At 36.4% G+C, this 15,075-nt stretch overlaps 1 protein-coding gene across 1 annotated transcript; it reads right to left on the bottom strand.

Annotated features, from left to right (window-relative positions):
• Nucleotides 1–291: 291 nt before the first annotated feature.
• On the bottom strand, nt 292–1,290 carry LOC148027912 (uncharacterized). Its single transcript, XM_087689615.1, has one exon. It carries the CDS (start codon nt 1,227–1,229, stop codon nt 633–635), a length of 597 nt encoding a protein of 198 aa, XP_087545741.1. The 5' UTR covers nt 1,230–1,290; the 3' UTR covers nt 292–632.
• Nucleotides 1,291–15,075: the final 13,785 nt, after the last annotated feature.

The following is a 15,075-nucleotide window of genomic DNA, read 5'->3' as shown; positions in this document are numbered from 1 at the left end:
AAAAAACTTAGCTTTTTGAAATAAGTGGGCATTACTTTCGAGGTTACCTACAACACTTTTCAACATATTGTACACATCAATGGGGCTATTGTTGTTGAAAGATTGAGACTTGTGAGTAGCATTAAAATGGATGATATTCTTTCACACACTATCAACATTGAAAAATTGTGTTAACAAGCTTTAATAACATAGGTCAAACTCATTTGGTAAGACTTGGTGTAACCGAAATTGTTAGCACTTGAACTTACCAACACATAAAAAAGGGATTAAGCATAACCATTGAAAACAAAGGAAAAGAACTCATCAAGCTAAGTTCATTGCATAAAATGTAAAAGGCTTAGACTAAAATACCCTAGGATTGCTAATGTTCGGTAGGTCGATATGTACATTAGTTTCTCTATTAGTCCTTGGGTGGAACATAGGCCCAAGGTGACTCCTTACAACGAGGAAGTTCGATGATGTGTAAGAAAGAAAATATTTCAAAGTGATCTTTCCACACATAGCTGGTAAGTAGGAGAGGAAATCATAACTTCCATAGGGGTAGGATTATGGCTTTATAAACGATTGTTTTGGAGATATGTAGCATCTGTATAATTGGGCATTATGCCCAAGTCCTGTGGGACTTGCAAGGCTTAAAACTTACATGAGACAGTGCAAGCTTTGCAATCGAAGTTGCAAGGGTTGCGACGCCGGATGTGACCCCTACCACCGCCCCACCCGCCACCGCCGCCGCCAAAGTCCCAGCTACCGCCGGGCGGCCCCCAGTCATCACCACCGCCATGCCCACCACCGCCAGGGCCCCAGTTGCCATAGCCGGGTCCGCCGTCAAAACCCCAGCCGCCAGCAGCGCTGTTGGGTTCACTCGTACGATCACCACTGCTACTACCGCCGCCGCCGCCGCCACCGCCACCACCCGAGCTCCCAGAACCGCCATAGGAGTAGCCATAGCCGCCACCACCGCTTTTAGTGCCCCCTTTGTAAGATCCATGGCCTGGGGCTGTGAAGCAGAACATGGGGCATGTAAGCAGCTGGCCGCTGCAGGGGCCCGAGGTCTTACACTTGACTGACTTCCTGAGGCCCGAGCTGGGGCGCCTGGGAGCGGCAGCCGCTGCAACACAGGAAGCTGACGGCGCCGATGAAGAAGAAGTAGAAGAAGAAGATGATGATGATGATGATGATGAGAGCGCTAACACAAGTAACAAACAGACCACAATTTGTGAAGGTGCCATGATAATCGATCACGAGAGACGGGGAGAGTGAGAGAGACACAGAGAGACTAAAAGAGAGAGGGGGGCTTACTTCTTATTGAGAAGGCGGCGGGTTCGGAATGATGAGGATTGCACCGAAAGCAGCAGGCACCACCGACTCTGGGCCCCTCTCGCCATCCATTAAAATTTATTTACGACAATATGCCATCCAGCAGGATACGCGGCTCATTGTATATGACCTTATGAGAATATTCTATCACTCATGCGTGCTCAAACCCCCTTATGCCAGTTTCCATGACAGTAGATATCCCTTATGAGCACTCTTCACGAAAAGCATTTTTGGTAGCACATACAAAAACCTTTAACTCAAACTTTTAGAGAGATTTTTAAATTAAAGTATATGTATTTGTCATTCTTATAACTAAAAGTTTTGTAGTCCACAGTAAATTAGATGCTTTGTGCCTTTCCAAGAGCCAATAATGCCGTTAGTTGACATATGGCATACGCTCCCCCATTTGGCCTTAATAAGTTGACATATGGATACACGGCCCATTTTGAAAAGATGTCGACCCGATTGCCCACTTCTTGCACACACATGATCACATTAGCATGAAAATAAGCCAATACAAAAAGTATGTGCCCCACTCTCACCCCCTACTCCCAAAACCCTCACCCCCTCTCGAACACATGAGGTTCTAACCTCTACACTATATACACATCCAATCCAATTAATAATAGCTTATCTTTCATAGAGGTAAGCCACGAAAATGCAAGCCACCATTACCATCAAACACTCGAATCACACGATCGACCCTTCAATTTCAATGTTGTGTTATAATACCATTGATTGTAATAATGGGGAGTGCATATGCTATTGAGACAAGGCTAATCCAACTAATTTTGAGAATGGGGAACTAATATGTTTTTGAGACAAGGTTAATAGTGTGACAATCATATGCGTTGCTATAATAATGATGAAACTATGTCTTAGCATTGTAGAAACAAGGCAAATTGTGACACTCACATCTATTGTTACACTTGCAATTAGTTGATGTGATAACATCTCAGCTTTGAGATGATGACAATGCCATAACGTCGTGTTTTCTACACATTGATACATTTTTAAGAGTTGTTGAGCTCATTTTGGTCTAGTTTAGTTTCACATTTATCAACCTTGACAAACTGTTTTTTGTTTGGAAAGTTTGAAGACCTAGTACCAAAACACTTAGGGAGAACTAGGCATGTTTAATAACCTTTTTCAGGTGGTTTAGTTTCACATTTATCAACCTTGACACAATTCTTTTCCCTTTTGCAAGTTCGAAGAGTTAGTACCAAAATACTGAATGAGGACTAGGCATGTTGTCCCCCTAATGGTCTAGTACTAAATCTTATAACTCATAACCGTGAGGTCATAAGTTCAAGTCCTAGAAGGTTCATGATCATGGGTAGAGAAACTATGTTTACATGGAGTGTTCATGTTGTTAGGGCTCTTGTCCTTGAACACTCTAGTGAATCCTCTTCCTTGGTGGGTGGCTTGAGGAGGCGGATCCCAAATGCGATCAATTTGCGTCATTCGCTTGGCTCATACACTATTCTAAGTTGGTGTTCATGGTAAATTGAATAACATTTGCATGGGAGGCACCCCTCCCCCCCCTTTGGGAGTATTTGAGTGTGTGGGTCTAATAGAAAAGAAAGAACTAGGGGCATCTATTCACACATATAAACATCCAATGGATGAATGATGAAAGAAACCAATGGGATTCCTATTGTTGTATCCAACAAGCTAAATAGACCTCCTTTTGCAAGTATATGGGTTCATGTGTGGAATTTCTAATTGCATTGCACTTATAAAGTAAAAAGATACTCATGTTGCAAAGTCAATTTAAGGCAAATTACTATGATGATGTTCATGAAAAATGCTATCATTCCTTAACTTCAACCTTTTCCAAGCTTGAAAAACACTAATTATAACTCTGCCACTAGGTGCATTTCATTTAACTTGAAAGTTAATATGATATCATGCATCACTATCTATCACAACATGTTATTTATGCACAAATGTGAGCTTCTTAATATTGAATTAAATCCTTCTAGATGTTTCTCTATCATTAACTTTATTTCTCTGGCCATTTGATAATTTATTCCATACCCTCATAGGCTATACAATCCCAATGCAACCTCATCTCAATGGACAATATGTTCACACATAGACTTTAATGTGTGAAGCCTTTCTCCTAAAGCTTGTGTCTCTCAATAGTAAAACAAGAAAAAGGCTTATGTAATAATTAAGTTATAAAGATGAAGCTAGTGAATGACATGAAAGCTAATTGATGGACAATAAGGCTCTAAGCAATGACAAATGTGGAAGGCTTACTAAATCATGTAATAATTGTCTTTACTCATGCTAAAAGAGGATTGCACTTTGGGTTATCTAATTGAAACCATGGTTTCCATAGTGGTTTTCTCAGACATGTGGATGTGACTATAATATCTATGTAAAGTAGTTTTGAACAAATAATCATGGCTTGTTTATCTGTAGGTATGGGATTCGCATGAGTAGGACATCATAGTTTTTATAAGATATTGTAAGGTTCATATGTTATATGTTTCCTTGTCATTCATTTTATGTTTTTCCATTAACATATTTTATGAGGATTTGGATTCCATTGTGTGTGCAGATTATGAGAAGTGCTTAAGAAAAGAAATATGGGTGTAAATCTATTTCTTGCATAAGATCTAGGCTCAACTAGCCACCTACACATATGATGATTACATGCATGAACTTTACATGGGTGGATCCATTGATGGTTAGTGCCCTAAGCCAACATATGGCACTCTCTTACCATTTCAAAAAGAGATGGGATCAATCACTCACTTTTTCCACATGCATAGTTGGAATAGCCTGAAAAGTATTCCAATCCAATAAAGAAATCTTCCTAGTCTCACCGTTACCATATAACACACGGCTCCTAGTGGAATATGTGAGATAACGAAGGCCATGGAAAGGTTCGGGGAGTGCATATCACTTGAGTTAAAATTAAGGAAATATTATGTTTATGGAATTTACAAAATGTTTTACAAAAGTAGAGATTTTTACGATTATGGAAAATATGTTATATATTCATGAATAAAAAGGATGTATTGATCTACAATGAGAAATTCACAAATAGGTTAACGAAGAAAAAGTAAGCCCCTATCATGATCTATAGATCAAATCACATTGATTTCTAATTCCAAAACCATGTTGTGATCCTAATACTTTTGAGAATGGTGGATGCACAATATTGATTCAAAACCAATAATGTGGCATTCACATATATTCTTTAGATTTTGTCATACCATCTCAACACTCTAGTGTGCTAATCATATCTATTGTATAATTGCAATGAGTTGATGTGATAACCCCTCACTACATCCATACAATTTTTCAAAGTTTTTGAATTCTTTTTTTAATGGTTTTACCTTCACATTTGTTGCCTATTGTAAAACTCACAAGTTATATTTGCATTGGTTGCAATATAAGCTTTTGCATTGGTTGTAGAAAAGGTAGTTCCACTTCTTAAGTTTGAAGGAAAAGTAGAAAACAAAAACTATTATTTGTGTGAAAAACAAGGAAGGTAATCTGGTCTACAACCACTCATCCATTATGAAAGTGTACAAATAGCACTTGGCCTCAATTGTTGGCTCTAAACCACAAACCATAGTCAACTATGAAGAGAGAATGCTAACCTTTCTAGGTAATGCTATCTCTACTATCCTCATGGATCGGGCACTCTTGCTCAATAGACCCTTTATTGGAGTAGAGATCAAAGAAGTAGCATTCAACTTCAAAAGTGATAAGTCTCCAAGATTAGATGGATTATGAGCTGAGCTTTTCTAGAAACTATGGAGCACTTCTGAGAAGGACTTAGTAGATCTCCTCAACTGCTTGAGGTCCTCAGGTACCATGTGCCCAATAATGAATTAGGGTGTCATTAAGGCTCAAGTTCATAGGAAAGTCGTGAAATGGTGACCATTGCTTTTCCTATAAGGTATTTTCCAAAGCACTCGCCTTACGAATCAAATAGTTACTGGGAAAGGTGGTTCACCGACACAATTTGGCTTTGTACATGGTAGCCACATACATGACATAGTGCTCAATCTAGTTTTATCTATGGACTATGTAATTAGCCACCAATCACATACTTTGTGCTAGTGAATATGGACTGGGATGAAGCATATGATAGGATTCATTGGTCCTTTATAGCTATGATGTCTGTAATGAAATTCAAGCCTACATTTTTGCAAATGGTAGCAACACTTTTAAGAATATGTTAGCCTTTGTTAATGTTAGTGGGATCTACTCTATACCCTTTGCCCTACACAAGTCCATCAAGCAGCAGGGCTGCCCCCTCTCTTTGTAATAGTTACTAATCCACTATTACATAGGGTTGATAAATGCATCCAATAGGACCATTTCCATTGTTGAATGGTTCCTAGTATGCTATTTAGTTCTTTGCGGATGATAATGCCTCAATTGTTGAGGTACAAAAGCCATCTATCTCTAAACTATGCATCTCTACTAAGATTTTTCTTATTCTTGGCCTCTAAGATCAACCAAACAAAGACAGAGCTATTTTACCTATCTTTGAAGGGCCTACAAGACTAGATCAAAGACCCTGGATTCAAGATTATGAAGCCGAGAGAGATTGTTAGATACCTAGGCACCCCAATTGGCACCGGAATCTCATTAAAGCAATGATTTGAGTAGTTTTTGAAGAAACTATAGATGATGGTTTAAAAAATGGTTTAATCCCCCCTCTCTTTTGCAAGTAAAGTCACCACTATCAAGACCATAATGGAGTCATCAACAATGCACATAGCTTCAGTATTATCCTTCAATCAATTTGTATGGCCAAAGGTGGAGAAAATATTAAGAGACCTCCTTTGGTCATATAATGGTACCAAAAAAATGGCCCAAATTGTGTGGGATCCATTTATTGAGAAGAGGAAGCATGGAGGTGTAGGGCTAGACAAACATGGTGTGCACGGCTTGGGCTATACTAATGACCCAACTCAAAAGACTAGATGACAACCAACCTTAGATGGTGATCCTTAGGCATTGGATCACCTCAACCAAGATTCAAGGCATGGTCTAGAAACAATGTGGACTAGCAAGACATTCTGGCATGCCCCCTCACTCCTCAATGAATTTCACAATTCAAGGTGGCACATGCTATGGTAGCATCTTGGAAGAAAGTGTTGAATAGTGCCAATTGAAGAGCTAGAGAAGGAAGAGGAAGAGACCCTTCTTTAAGTTGCAACATATGGCTATCCCCCTATGCCTTTGATCTAGAATTGGCCCTGGTACTCCACTGTGCTAGGCTCACCAAAAGCATGCACAAGGAGCTGACAAAATGGCACGAAATATGGATTCCCAATGATTACTGGTTGCTCCAGCAAGTGGACTAAATCATGGCCAACTTTGGATTAATCTAGGACGAGCACATTGGCTTGTGAATGTACTTTCTCAACTAAAAGACAATTGGTCTACCTCTCCTGTCATGTAGGAGGATTCTATTCTAAAGGATTTGGCATCTCCCACTAGTAAGAGTCTATGGCAATGTAAGATTGCATGTGACTATACATCCCCCTTCCCTGTCACAGTAATGAATGTTTAGGAGCAATGGAAGAAGGAGTTTCCAAGGATGAGGATTTGAACTTGGAAAAAAGAGACTGAAAGGTATTTGAAAGGCCACTCCATCCTTTAGAATGATTGTACTAAGATGGAGAATCACCATTACGAAGCTCCCCCTGCAAAACATGCTTGTAAGGAAGCTAGAAATCTCCCCTATGTACCCATTTTGTGGGCAAGTTGAGGAGTCTAAGAAACATCTTTTTTGGGACTGCATTCATGTCTCAATAGTATGGTGAACTGTCAAATGATGGCTTAGGTAGTCTAATTTGAGGGATACATTTGGCATGGTAGCCGCCTTTTTTGGTGATCATGCTTGCATGGATGACAATACCTCGAACGTGGTTAATCTCATGTGTGGAATTATTCTCAAGTTTATTTGGTTAAGAAGAAATGTTATTGTATTCAAGAAACCCCTCATGCTAAAGCTAAACAACTATGTTAGCCTAAACAAACAAGAGATCCTTTTAATTTTGGGCCCCTTAAGAGATAAGAGCTGGATATATAGACTCTTCTATAGGAAGATAACACTAAAGACATAGGCCTCATTGCATCCAATGGATGTTGTATTTATTTACCATCTTAATATAATTTGCATTAGAAAAAACAAATCTCACAGTACCCTACTATATCTTGTCATGTGGTTTCTTTCTTTAGTAAATTGAAAAAACTTAGTACCAAAATGATCAAGGACAAGGATAGGAGTGTGTATTCACGTCTACAGAGCACCAAAGTGGAAGATTCATGAAAAGAAGCAATGGGTTTTCCCCTTGTACTATCCAAGAACCTAAAAAGATTTATTTATGGAGATGTATGGGGCTTGTATATGACCTTATGATTATGTAATGCTCATAAAACGCAAAGGTAGTTGTGTTACAAAGTCAGTTTAATGCACTCAACCAATTAAGATGAATTATTACTTGATGCTCAAGACACAATATTACCATCCCCTGATTTTCATATTTTTCCAAGCTTGAATGTTCCTTATCATAAATCAAACCACTAGGTGGAGTTTTATTGACTTTGATGTTAGTACAACATAATGCACCACTATCCATCACAACCCACTCTTATGCACAAGTTTGAACTTCTTTCCATAACATTGTAGAATTTTTTTCTATCAATCACTTTTTCCTCTTATCACCATGCAACTTGTTCATTTTTCCCTTGTAGACTATGGTCATAGTGCAATACTCATTAGATGAGCATTAGACTATATATAGCATGAGGAAACTTTAATATGATTACTTTTGTTTGTAAAAGCTTTTTCTCTCAGTAAATAAGACAAGTGCAAGGCTTCATATGATAGTTAATTATAAGGCCAAAGTTAGGTCGATGATATAATGTTTTGAGCTATGGGAAAGTTAGGAATATTACTAAAATAAATCAAAACAAAAAGTGGTATTTATCTTTCTTTATTTGAGTGGAGGTTTTTGCACTTCCCTAATTTTTGTAGTTTTGTGCTTCCCTCATTATCTTTGTGGTTTTCTAAGAAGTGTGGCAGTGACTCAAATGCATATATACACCAATATTCCAACTAGTGACTATTACCAGAGTACCTATGTGATATACTATTCCAACCACAACAACTCTCTTGTCATTCATTTTATATTGTTCATTGGAATATTTTATATGAATTTTTCTTTTAATTGTAAGTGTACAAATGGTGAGAAGTGATGAGAGCAAGATGGACATATGACACTTCATACACAAGATAAGACATGAAATAACCACCTCAAATATGATGTTTATTAGTACATTACATAAGTGGACTTCTTAACTTTGACAAATATGATCTTTATTAGTACAATGTTGTTTATTACTACATTACATGAAATAATAAACTCAAATTGGGTGGGGATTGTAGGGGGAAATAGCCTCCTTAGTAGCCCAACAATATAATAAATATTCATTGGAGTATTACTTAGACTACCCCATGTGACTCTACATGGGTGATAGACAAAGGGTCAATTGGATCACATGTGTGGTGAGCCAAGGCAAACAATCCATGTCCCTCTATGACTAGTCAACTCTAGCACCATACATACATACATACATACATACATACATACATACATACATACATACATACATACATACATACATACATACATACATACATACATACATACATACATACATACATACATACATACATACATACATACATACATGTGTGTTGCTACTCAAAAATTTCATTTTAAGGAAACATTTCTTTCCTACAACTAGGATGGCCACTATTTGTATGGTACTAGCCTTGCCTACTCATAAGAAGCGGCTTTCAAATGGATGTTACATGCGCATTCTCACATAGACACCTCAAGGAGAGGTATGAGAGGCTCATTAGAGGTTCTTGATAAAGAAAATGAGGTTCATAGAATTAGAAAGGAATTCTATTGATTAAGAAGAGACCTAAAGCTTGTGGTACCAAATGATAGATGGACTTTTTGAAAGCATTAAATTTACTAGCAATTCTCATGATGCTAACTTCTATGTTCTTAAGCAAGATGGTAATCATGGAGTGGCCATTATATACCTTTATTATCAATGGAGATCATGAGCATATGCTTCAAAAGACTAGGGAGATGCTACATGCTAAATTTGATTTGGCAAACTTAGGACCTATGCATTTTTGTAGGTATTGAGATGTCTCAAGAACCAAGCAAATTCTTCATTTCGTTGTGAAGGTATGCAAGGGAGATTTTGAAGACATTTAGGATGAGTAAGTGTAAGGTAGTGGTTTCACTAGTAGAAGTACATGCAAAACCCTTAATAGAGGATAGAACACCTCTTGTGGACATTAGCTAGTATCAAAATCTTGTGAGAAGACATATCTTTTTATGCAAAATAGGCTACATCAATTGAAGTCCAAAGTAGTTTCTTAAATGAAACCAACATTGGAGAGCACAAACATGAGTGCTGAAGTACTTGAAGGGCTTGATGGACTATGGCATCACTTTTATAAATTGGGCAAAAGCCTAGTTGGAGACTGATTTGGACTCGGGGGGTCCACCTTATAGACCATGTAAGATACCACGTGAGTTCAAAAGAAAGGGTATTATATTTAGTAAAATTTACAATATTACATTTAAAAATGGAGTTTTTAAATTAAAATTTTAAAAAATCTGTAATCTTAGTAAAGTAAAATGGGTTATTTTAAGGGCCTATAGCATGCAAAGAAAGGGTATTTCTTAATATCCTTGAACACACATTATATAATTGATTTCTTATAAGTGGACCCCTAGGAGATTTGGATTGGATGAGAGATATTGATTCCAATAAAATCAATGACTAGATATTGCTTCTCACTTGGATCAAGAGTTTTCTCATATATTAATATTAATGAAGCAATCCATACTAGCATTATCTTTGAATACAAGTTAGCATACTTTGCTACTTATAAAGATTTTAAGAGACATGGGGAGTTCCACATTCAAAGAGGAAACAATCATTAGTGCGAAGAACCCTATATTTCACACACACAAATCATACAAATATGCAATAACACTATTTGTGAGAGTTCATTGAGGACAACATTGTGGGGATGAAATGTTTTTCTACAAAAAAAAAACCCACCCAAATATATTTACAAGGCTCTTGGAAGTGATCGGCTAGCTTGGCATCTTCATCATCTTGGTGTTGAGTCAAACAAGTAGTTAACTTGTATGTGGACATTGGGGGGTGGGGGGTGGTTTTGGAAATCACTCAAATTCCCACCCTTCAATTGCTTGCTTATTCTCCATGTTCCAACATTCTAAGACTCCCGAATGAGAAAAAGCCATGACATGAACTCTCCATGGGCATGGTTATTAGTTACACAAGAAGGGTCTAACCTTGAGAACCAAATGGTTACTTGAAATTATGAGATGGCCTATGTGGATGGCAGAGATTTATTGAAGGTAGTGGTATACAATGGGTGAGGAGTTATTAAAGGCACCTATTCCATGGGGTTCATGGTGGCTAGCATTGTCTATATCCTCCTACGAGAATTCATGCTATAAGGAAAATTTCTTAAAATATTCATTAAACTATCATGTTTCATACACATGGGCAGTAGTTGGTGGGTTGATCATATTGCATGAATGACAAGTCAAAGTGAACCCATTTGTGAACTATGGGAAGTTGACCTCCAACACTACATATAAATGCAATGCTACTCTCTCGCATAACATGGCTATTGAACACTCATACCTTCTTTACTCTTGTCCCCCATCTAGCATCTATATTAATCACCATTAAAGCTCATAGCAGCTCATGAGTGGATAGAGCCTCCAACCACCATCAATTGTATTGGTTTGGTAAAAGAGAAAATTTTCATTCTCTCATAATCTCTCTCTTGTATACGTGTTCATTGTTATCTTTCATTATGATTTGTTTTCTTTTGGTGAATCCATTGTTGCAAGTTGAAAAGTGAAACCCTACGCTTTATTGGAGGTTTCAACCCTAATTGGATCTACTCATGGGAAAGTGCACCATTATTTGGAATATAAAAGTGGTCCTTAACAATAACCTCCAATATTGGTGTCAAAAAATTGTATAACAAAAAATATTAATAAAATATCAATGGTTACATTCATAGTTGAATCATCATAATCTTAGTAGACCAAACACCACTATGTGCACAACTTAACATGTATATGTCCAAGCATGTTAAGTTATACATTGTTTTGGGACTTTGTATTGTACTTAAAGGAACAAAGGTATTAAAACTTACATGAATCTAAATTTATTTGGAGCCTATTGTGTGCTTTCTTTGTTTTTATATATCATCCATAAAAGAAATCTAAAATTACAAGTGCCACCATAACTTTCTTTTTTATGACGTATAGTTCTTGAAATGTCAAGATAACACTCAAATGGCATCCACAATTTTATTGCTTAACCTATCCATTTGAGCTTAAATGGCCCATCTTTGATCTACATCATGAATTTTTGTGAACTTTCACATGGTTGCAAGTCAACTTCCATTTACTAGTTGCAATTAAAACATCCTATTTAACTTTGAATTGATCAACTCACTTATTGTTAGCTATTGACACTTTGAAACCCTAAGACTTGTTAAATATTTTTTAATCAGCTTGGATAACATAAGAGGAAGTGTAGCTTGTAAGAAAACAAGATTAGAGGTATTGTACTTGAACTACAACCTGCAATTTGATTCTAGTGTCAACTAACTATTAGATCATAGTATTTTAAGTGACATTATCTTCCCCAAACAAGACCGGCTATCCATCTATCAACTTCCTATGGACCTTGGAACCTAGTAAATAGGAACTTTTGAAGTGATAATTTTACTTATCAAAGTCAACATATAGGTGTACATCTATCATGTGAAAATTTAAAAGAAAATCACATGTTTTTCTTTGAAATTGGATGCACACTTTAGAAATGTATGTTTAAATTGTCGACTGACTCAAGAAACATTTAGAGTGCTTAATTAAGAGAGGGATATGTCCAATGGAACCAAGGCTTCACCAAGACAACCCATAGTTTTGAGCTTGTGAAGACTATTGAGTTTCTGTGTGGGAGTAACGGGTGTAACTACAACTTGCCATTAGCCCATATATTGCACACTTTGCATTGCACCATTCGTGAGCACCCAAGAGAAGGAATCCTACTAATTTGCACATTTAAGTGGGGAACTTATATCGATATGGAGAGTCAATTTTCTCATGGAAAAAAATATATGACTACTAATGCTATAGAGCACAATTTCACCATTGCATGTGATGTGCCTACAACAATATTTGACTAAAGTTGCTAGCAATTTCCATGCCATAGCCCTATCTTTCCATACCACATGGTATTCCCTAGGGAATTGGCAATGTCTTTAAAAAAGTCAAATTTCCACTAAGCCATACCTTAAAACCTTGAGCTAACATTTGTTTCCTTTCATGTTCTAAATGTACTCGGGCTTTTGAAGAGTACTGAAGACTATCTTTGATGAACAAAAATCATTAGTTGATACCAATCAAACTCTAGACCCTTCGATAATTTCTATTATAGAATCTCATCTTAGATGCACTAACATTGATCTATTATTGATTGACTCATCCAAGTAATACATATAGAGTGGCCATCAAACTAAGGTGTCTCAAGCTAATTTACTTTGTAATGGCCACCATGCTAAAGAATCTCAACTTAAAGGCCTTAGAAATGCCACACTTGACATGCATGAATTAAATGGCACTCTAGACTATAATAAAACATCAATAAAACAAGAGTTGAGCCATTCAACCTTGATGACTACATGGTATATAGAGCACAACCCATGTGGCTACACTAGAAGGATAATGAAATATGTTCCTTAGATGCAAAGTTAATCATGTTGACAGAATTATCATGTTACTTTTTTGCTATCCCCATTTTGATTTTGCCTTTACCTCTTTCATGGGTTGAACCTTATATCACAACCTACAAGTGTGTTATTAGCCATAATATTGCTCAAGAAGTCTTGAACATACAGTAGTTAAGAACTTAGGAGGATTTTTTGGAATGTTTATCAAGTGGTGGTGAACAAGGTTATATAGTCATAAGTTTGATCTTCATGTTCTTCAACAATAGTACAAAACCCCTTTAAAATTTTGGTTGAATATAAAACCTTAGAAATTTGGTGAAATAACTTAGTGATATCTAGGCATTCCTAGTCAAATGGTGCATCAATAAAAAGGTTGTATAGAAGTTTTCAATTGATAGTATTCATACCTATATGTAATCATATAAATACTTGGTGAAATTATTTATTGATACATATGCATTCCTAGTCAAATAGTGCATCAATAAAAAGGTTGTGTCGAAGTGTTCAATTAATAGTATTCATACCTATATGTAATCATATAAACATTGCTAGTATAAATGAATATTCTAGTTCTATATAATTATCCAAAACCTTGTTAAGACTTGGTAGTTTTATCCTCTTTGGCTTAACTTTTTTACTCTAGTTTCAAAAGAATTAGCATTTCAATCCCTTATAATTAGCAAATAGCCAAAGCACCTTATTTAAATGTAGATAGGACAATGTGGATTGGTTAAATGGTTGGGTTCTTAAGTTATACATCTAACCTTCTTTTTAAATTTATGTAACCATATATTTAAAATAAAGAAACATTTAATAGTTATTCAAGTACTTAAGATTAATTTGTGTTGATATAATATTACTTAATTAACTAATAGAAAGTAAGTTATTGTTAAATGTTGATAATTGAAGCTTTCTCTCTCTTTAATCATAGATAAATGATGAATAGTCACCTTAGAGTTAGCTACGTCGGCATAGTTACTTAAATAGTTAGGTTAATTGATTAGATTGCTAATGTACATTAGTAAATTTAGTTATTCATGTTGGCTATATGTATGAGCCAAGATTACATATAATTATTTACTCTCTGTGAGTGAGTGAGTGTATGTACCTCCAAGTGTGTGGAAATTATGGAGTTTGAATTCCTTACTACTACCAAGCTTGGCAACCTAGACATATGGCAAAAGTGGAGAAGGTTGTGTAGAATGATGTTAGATGGTACCAATGAAAAGAAGAAATCTATCCCTTCAAAGAGAAAAGGAAATCTACTTAGATCTCTAGTTGATTCCTCACTAGAGAGCTTTAACAATGAGTATGTATATTTTACAATGTGTGATTTTTCTTTCTTTGTAGGGAGGATACCTATAAAGGAGGAGTATACAAGACAATTTCTTTATCAAGATCATGCAATCGTCATCCAATGCAAGTTTGTTGTGGGAAAGGCTTCTATTTCTCCCTAGTTTCTTTTGAATGGGAGAGGGATTGGATCTTAGCTTTTGATGGGGGATTTAAAAGTAACTTCATGTATGCCATCCCGTGGCTTCCTCAATTTTCTATTTGAGTATACTTTCCTTCATGAGTGTCATATTTGGATTACTTTTACTAGTTTGACAAAATGGTTACATGGAGAAGTTTTTTTGCTCATAGAGTCATTGGCAAAGGTTTTGTATGTCCCTTCTCTTGCAAATGGACTATTGTGAAAAGAAGAAGCATGTACTTTTTAGGATTCAGGAAATGATACTTGGAAGTTCCTTTGAGTTTTTTGATCTGCATGATATTGAGATGGTAGTGGGAGTTCAATTCTAACATTTTCTTGATCTTGTTATATTTTCCCATCAAATTTATCACTTCTCTAGAGATCTTCCAATCAAAACAATGCAAGAGAAACAATATTTCCA

The sequence above is a fragment of the Lygodium microphyllum genome, chromosome 12 (assembly GCF_053477565.2).
Source record: "Lygodium microphyllum isolate KBCC chromosome 12, Lygodium_microphyllum_v1.1.10, whole genome shotgun sequence".
NCBI lineage: Eukaryota > Viridiplantae > Streptophyta > Polypodiopsida > Schizaeales > Lygodiaceae > Lygodium > Lygodium microphyllum.
This window is presented reverse-complemented; position numbering and strand designations above follow the sequence as displayed.